The 6,774-nt window shown below is 42.8% G+C and overlaps 1 protein-coding gene across 1 annotated transcript; it reads right to left on the bottom strand.

Moving 5' to 3' along the window:
• Positions 1 to 3,124: 3,124 nt before the first annotated feature.
• Positions 3,125 to 4,225, bottom strand: npy2r (neuropeptide Y receptor Y2). Its single transcript, XM_037108591.1, has one exon. It carries the CDS (start codon positions 4,211 to 4,213, stop codon positions 3,125 to 3,127), a length of 1,089 nt encoding a protein of 362 aa, XP_036964486.1. The 5' UTR covers positions 4,214 to 4,225.
• Positions 4,226 to 6,774: the final 2,549 nt, after the last annotated feature.

The following is a 6,774-nucleotide window of genomic DNA, read 5'->3' on the forward strand; positions in this document are numbered from 1 at the left end:
TGCGAAGCTCCAGAAATGTTTTGTGGACCACAAAAACATGGGGGTGGGAATACAATGACTGAATTCTCTCTTTTTGTGTGAACTTATCCTTTAATAAGCCTGTAATATATCAACGCACACTAGTAAGCTGAGACAAGTTGTCTCATGTTTTGTTGAAATTGGTGTAGCTGCCTGTTTAAAATTCAGTTTCATTTGAAAGCGCCACACTAATTGCACTTACAGTGCATTGCCTGGATGCCGTAATCTCAGCATTAGCATAATATACACTCCATAATGTCACTAACAAACGACAACCCACATGTGAAAATACACATATAAGGATGCTGGGCACACAACAAATACAAATGTACGTGGATCCTCACTGGCTGGACTGAATTAAGGTCCTTCATCATTTGATGAATTCCTGATTGTTAACATCAGCAGTACATTTAACTTAACAAACATTTAATTGGACACAGTTCTTCAACATTGATGGCACATTAATATTGGCAAATTTATACAAAAGCTCCCTTTTTTCACCTCATTTCCCAGCTGAAGTGTTTGTTCTAGAAAAAGCGGCAACACAAGTATAAAAACAAACTGACCCATGACGTTTATAGCAGATATACAGGATCTCATCTAATCACACTTGGTCCAATCATCAGGGTGAAATGTTGGCAGTTAAAGTGAAACTCTCGCCAAAATGCAACCTAGGCTTTTTTTGTGAATGTATGTGAGTCAGACCTTCGTGTAAAAAGCATGATTACGATGAAAGAGGCACTTTTAAGATTGACCGTAGTTTCGTTTTCGGCTCTAACTCATTTTCAATCGGAGTGCATGGGGCACTTTTACACTAGCATCAAAACTGCTATTGTTAAAACATTAAGAAGGCTCGACACAACATGAAGTTTTGCTCGTAGTATCACCAGGGTCTCTACACATCGCTCAACTGAACCACATACACTCCACCAAGATGTGTCGATCCCCAAGTACGTCTGGGCTGCCATGACGACGGCTAGAGGAAGAAGCTACTGCTAATGTGAGTTGTTCAAAAACTTTCTTTTTAGTAAACTCTGGGTACACAAACGATGTTCTCAACGCTCCTGTTCATGTGTAGAGACCCTGGTGATGCTACGAGCAAAGTTTCATGTTGTGTCGAGCCTTCTTAGTGTTTTAAAAATAGCAATTTTGATGCTAGCGTAAATTTTCCCGTAGCACTCCCATTGAAAATGAGTTTGAGTCAAAAACGAAAATACGGTAAATCTTAAAAGTGCCTTTTTCGTCGTAATTATGCTTTTACACGAATGTTTGACTCATATATTCACAAAAGGCTGCATTTTGACACGAGTTTCACTTTAGTTTTTCTGCAAATTACTCATCCATTCACATCTGAACGTATCACTGAGGTCGGAGAGGGCGGTGGTGGAGGTACAGGCGGGAAGGTTGTGTTCCAACATTCGTAAGGGTGACGCCATTGGATACTTTTTAAGAAGAACTTGGGACGTCTCCAGCCGTGTTTGTGGTATTTTTTACGCCCAAACCTACCCAGAGCATAGACACAGAAACGACAAGGACTAAAGAGAGCCAAAAAAAACTGATGCCAAAAAAATTGTGTATATAGGCCGATTCACTGGTCTTGGAAGATTTTACTCCCTAAATACTGGTTTTCGGTACTGGCCCAAAAAATCAAGTCTTGTTGGGCCTCTAATTTTAAAGCAATGGGATACAATCATCAAGTTCAGAAGCTCTTGACGTGCTCATCGAGGTCAAGTGTCTTGATTAACCATTTTGCAGAAGATTTAATGGTTGATAGATGATGATAATGGCTGAAGCTCAAGGTATTTGATTGTTGCATGTTCTCTACTGAAGTCAAGGACCGTGTGCCTCTGTGTCACTTTTCATAAATGTAGCAGGTACTCAGAAACCTGAAATGAGGCTGCGACGTCATTATGGACTGAGTCATTATATAGGGATATTCACATGTTAATCCGCAATTAACGTTCTTGCACACATCTTAATGTATGTACAGAGCGGAGCGTAGTGACTCACATGAGAAGCAGGAACTGAGGAGCAGGATTTCTACAGTTTGAGAAGATACAGGCGAGTTTCATTTCAAGTGATAAATGTGTACGCGCAAATCATTATTCTTCTCTTCATACCGTGATGTATACTCTATGGTTCTCCATCGTGTTTTGGTGTTTTGATTGTCTTTTTACAGCTGTGATCCAGAATTAAACTTGAATTACATGATAGCTCGACGCAGTAGTAATGAGAAGAGAGGCACAAGAAGAATAGAAAATGATTTTCATCCTGAAGAGTCACGGTTTGGAAACACGACAGCAGAGAAGCATCGGTACTGTAGTTTTATGCCTCGAGGTGTGAAAGACTTCTCACAAGGGAGACAATGTAGTGACAATGCAGCGACTCCATACAGCACATCCATTGTAATCCAAGTTCTGCCGAGGCCTTGAATTTGTGCAATGACTTCAAAAGTCGTTATTTACCCATTTTATAGCCGAAGTCTCATGCCCTGTCTGACGTGGGTGCACAAGCTCGACTGGGTGTTTATGATGTCAGCCGTGTGTTTTCAGTGGGCTGTATGGATGAGGGCGGGGTGTTGGTTTGTAAAGTCACCTATATACTGTAGTTATTTAGGAGAATGCTGCAGTGCTCCAGATCGTCATCAGTCACCATGACTTGACATGATTGAACTCATCCTTGAAATTGTACATATGACATTTCGTTATGTCCCATTTTTATGTTTCTTTATGTTCAAGGTTTCATTAAAATTATATTATCCCGAGGAAGAATAACCAGTGGTTTCACCCTTACGAATGAAGAAATGTGGTCTTTGAACGATACGCATAAATGCGAACGTGGAAGTAGCTTGCAGAAACGTTAACTCGACTGGGCTGCAAGAGAACAATGCTCAGAGAGACTTCAGTCAGAAAATCGGCGTGAATGAAAGTGAGAGACAAAAAATGGACAGCGCTCCAAAGATCGACTCATCTGCGCTCAGATTGAAGAGTCAGATCGCATCATAGATCAAGACTGACAGACCGAAAATATCTATCATAGTCTGACTCACACTGATGATTGAAATGGGAGCGGGTATGTCCCAGCCTTTTTTTTTTTTTCATGCCGCTTAGACATCTGTTGACTTGTAATCCATGCAAACCCTGTCTTCAACCTTCTGCGTCTCTCTGCGCTTGGAGCATGTCAGACTGAAGGGCTGGTAACACTTGCACACCGACAGAAAGGCCGTCCTGTAGTTGTTGTTCATCCACCCGTACAGGATGGGATTGACAAACGTCGAGCACATCGCCATGATGTGAAACACGGTGTAGAGCAGCTTAAAGTCCTCCATGTACAACACGGTGCTGTCGATGTCGACGGCAAGCTGGAAGGCGTAGAAAGGCAGCCAGCTGACGGCGAACACCACCACCATGGTCAGCAACATCTTCGTGGTCTTCTTCCTGCGCTGGTGGCGGTCATTTCGGCCTCCGGAAGTCTTCTTCAGCTTATTCCAGATGCGGATGTAGGCGACGGAAATGATAACCAGGGGTAAACCGTACTGAACCAGAAACGCCGCGATACTGTAGATGCTTCCGTTCATGCTGCTTCCCGGCCACTTCTCCGTACACACCTGCATGGACGTGTCCGGCGAGAGATCGAACGTCCCGTACTCCCTGAAGATGGCGAGCGGGCTGGCCAGCAGGGCGCTGACGGCCCACGTGATGGCGATGACCACGGCGCACATGTCTTTGGATATCTTGGTCTCCATGTGGTAGACGATGCTCCTGTGGCGGTCCAGCGCGATGACGTTCATGGTGATGGTGGACACGTGGACCGCCATGCCCTGAGCGCAGGGCAGCATGAAGCACAACACCTGGCCGAACTTCCACTCGCCGTACAGCGTGTTGACGAGAGTGAAGGGCAGGCACAGCATGTTCACCAGCAGGTCCGCCACAGCCAAGTTCACGATGAAGAAATTGGTGACGGTACGCAGGTTTTTAAACTTGTACACGACGTATATCACCAGGGAGTTGCCAGTGACCCCGAACAGTATGATGGTGCTGTAGGCGAGGATGAGAACGACCTGAACCCCGACCAGCTTCGTGCTGTCGTCCAGCTCCAGCAAGTTCTCGTCGTGTGCCGTGTCTGCAGTCACGCAGCAGTTGGAAGACTTCAGCTCTTCCATTTGAGTCACGTTGAGCTGATCTGCTGTATCCATGGCCGACAGCCCCCATAAGTCACTCTGTAAGGAGATGGACATCATCATTTCAGCAAAGCGCGTGTTGTGATCCAGACAAGGTCAATTATTATTTTTTATCTGATTTACTTTACAGGCAACAGTCTGGCAAAAAAATAAATTACAGAAGTTGGTGGAAATTGTGGCATCAGACGGCTGTGACTCAACTGTGTGGAGATGTAAAGCAAACGGCTCCTTCCATTAAAGGATAAGTTCACCCAAAAATGAAAATTCAGTCACTATCCTACTCGCCCCCCTGCCCATGGCGATGGGAGAGTCGGGTGAGGTTGTGTTTCAACGCAGAACATTTCTGGAGCACAACTGAAGTAGACGAGGGGACTTAAAGTCTTAAAACATAAAATGGCTCCATACAGTCCGGTGTCATCCCAGTGATCTCAGATGCTTTTATCTCAGCAGCTACGGTGAAGATTTCAGCTTTAAAAAAGAGTCTAAATTATTTCCTTTCAAATCATTCTGAGATCTTTCCTGACTGTCAGAGATGAGGATTACACTGGATGAGCTGTTAGGAGCCTTTTCATGCTTGTTTTTTTTTTTTTTTTTTTTTTTTCAGTCCCCATCTACCTCAGCCTGTTTAGGAGAATGCTGCAACGCTGTTTTGCTGTGAAGCTCCAGAAATGTATTGTGTACTACAAAACCTCTCTTGGCCTTTTCATCACACGAGGGTGAGTGCATAATGACTGTTCATTTCTGAGTGAACGTATCCGTCAAGATTGCACTGATGCGTACGAAGGATACGACTTCCATTACAGAGGAAGGGCGACTATAATCTTATGTGTTAAAACCACGTGTGGGAGCCTTGTAGAGTGAGATGGATGTACTTAAAGTATTGAGCGTGACAGACCAGATGGAAGAAATAATGGCATACTTTACTTAATTAAAGCACTAATACCAAGTAAAAATATCAGAATATTATCAGAAAAAATATACTTTAAATATTAAAAGTATGAGTGTTGAGCTCATTTTAACTACTTCACATACTGCTGGGTAGTTTAATCCACAGAATTGCATCATATTCTATCACAATCATCATATATTATTATTATTATTATTATTATTATTATTATTATTATTATTATTATTATATATGTATGTCCAGAGAGAGCCTTGTATCTCTTCATTTCATGAGCTCAGAATAACTTTGTTGTTTTCAGCTTTGTGGCGATCGAAGATGTTTTTAAATTGCAGATTTAGATTTAGAAGAAGGAAAAATCAAACAGAGAGACATGTTTGTTTGTTTGTTTTTTCCAAGAAGGGTATGAAAATGTTAAAACTATGAAATTAAACCTGTGAGAAGTAGTGGAGCAGAAGTAACTGCATACATTTTCAACACTCAGGTGAAGGTAACACGCCACAAGATTCATACTGTACAGCACATTTTTGATTTATCTTGTTAGTCACAGAGACACACTGCATGTGTGATGATGCCTTCAGGGACCTGATCCTGAATTTTCCCCTTAAAAAGACACTAAACACACGAAACACAGCTACAGGTTTCTCCCTCCAGTTATTATTGTTAATAAATCATCTTTTTATTTGTCTCCTCCCGACGCAAACCGGACTCTCGGGAGTAAAGATGAATGCTTCTTGAAATTACTAGGAAAATCTCCCAGACTTATTAATTCTGGTATTTCGTGAATCAGCGGCTGATTACGCCATAAAAGTGCTTTGGAAGTTCAAACGCAGTATTTAAAAAGAAAAAAAAAACAAAAACATCATATCAGAGGTATAATACGCAAGTCTTTGGTGAAGAAGCTGATATTTGCGCACAGAAAAACGCTTAAAATCACCATCAAATCAAAATCAAACCAAAGACCCCTCACCTTCATATCCAGAGTGAGATGTTCAGATTCCTCTCATTGTTTCTGCCTCCACGGAAGTTTGTTGACAGACATACTTTTCGTTCCCCGCTATATCCACACGAGCTAAAACAATATAAACCTCTCACTCTCACACGGACGGAGTGACCGTCTCCAAGGAGGAACAGCGGCCGCGCCACAGTCGCCGGTGCGCACTGCCGCCCGTTTGGCACCGAGAGCGCATTACTACCTGCCCAGTGAGAGTCTGAGAGCCGAGCGGGTGAGGAGCAGTGAGGGAAACGCGTCCTTTCCTCACCGACATCCTCAAGCAGAGAGATGATGTTGATGATGCGTCCGCACACCAAATACAGAGGGAGATTTGTGCGTAATGACTCAGAGTTGATGTCAAACTGAGGAGCGTTTCAAGAATCAAATAACCCGCACAGAGAAATTATGGTAAAGAGCCTCAAGAGACTGAGGTAACGCGTTACTGCTCGTTTCTTAGTAATGTATCATAAGTTTATGTCATGTAACGCCTGTTTGTTGTTGTTGGTTTTTTTTTTTTTCTTGAGAACTCACCCACACTGCGCATGATCTCAGTAATACAGGCTGTGTCTGTGTGTGTTTGATATAGCCCAGCCTATATTAAATAAATCATTTCATTTACATTCTTGAATCACACCATGCAGTCCTGGTTCTGCAGACTTGAATAAGAAAGGCATGGAA

The sequence above is a fragment of the Acanthopagrus latus genome, chromosome 1 (genome assembly GCF_904848185.1).
Source record: "Acanthopagrus latus isolate v.2019 chromosome 1, fAcaLat1.1, whole genome shotgun sequence".
NCBI lineage: Eukaryota > Metazoa > Chordata > Actinopteri > Spariformes > Sparidae > Acanthopagrus > Acanthopagrus latus.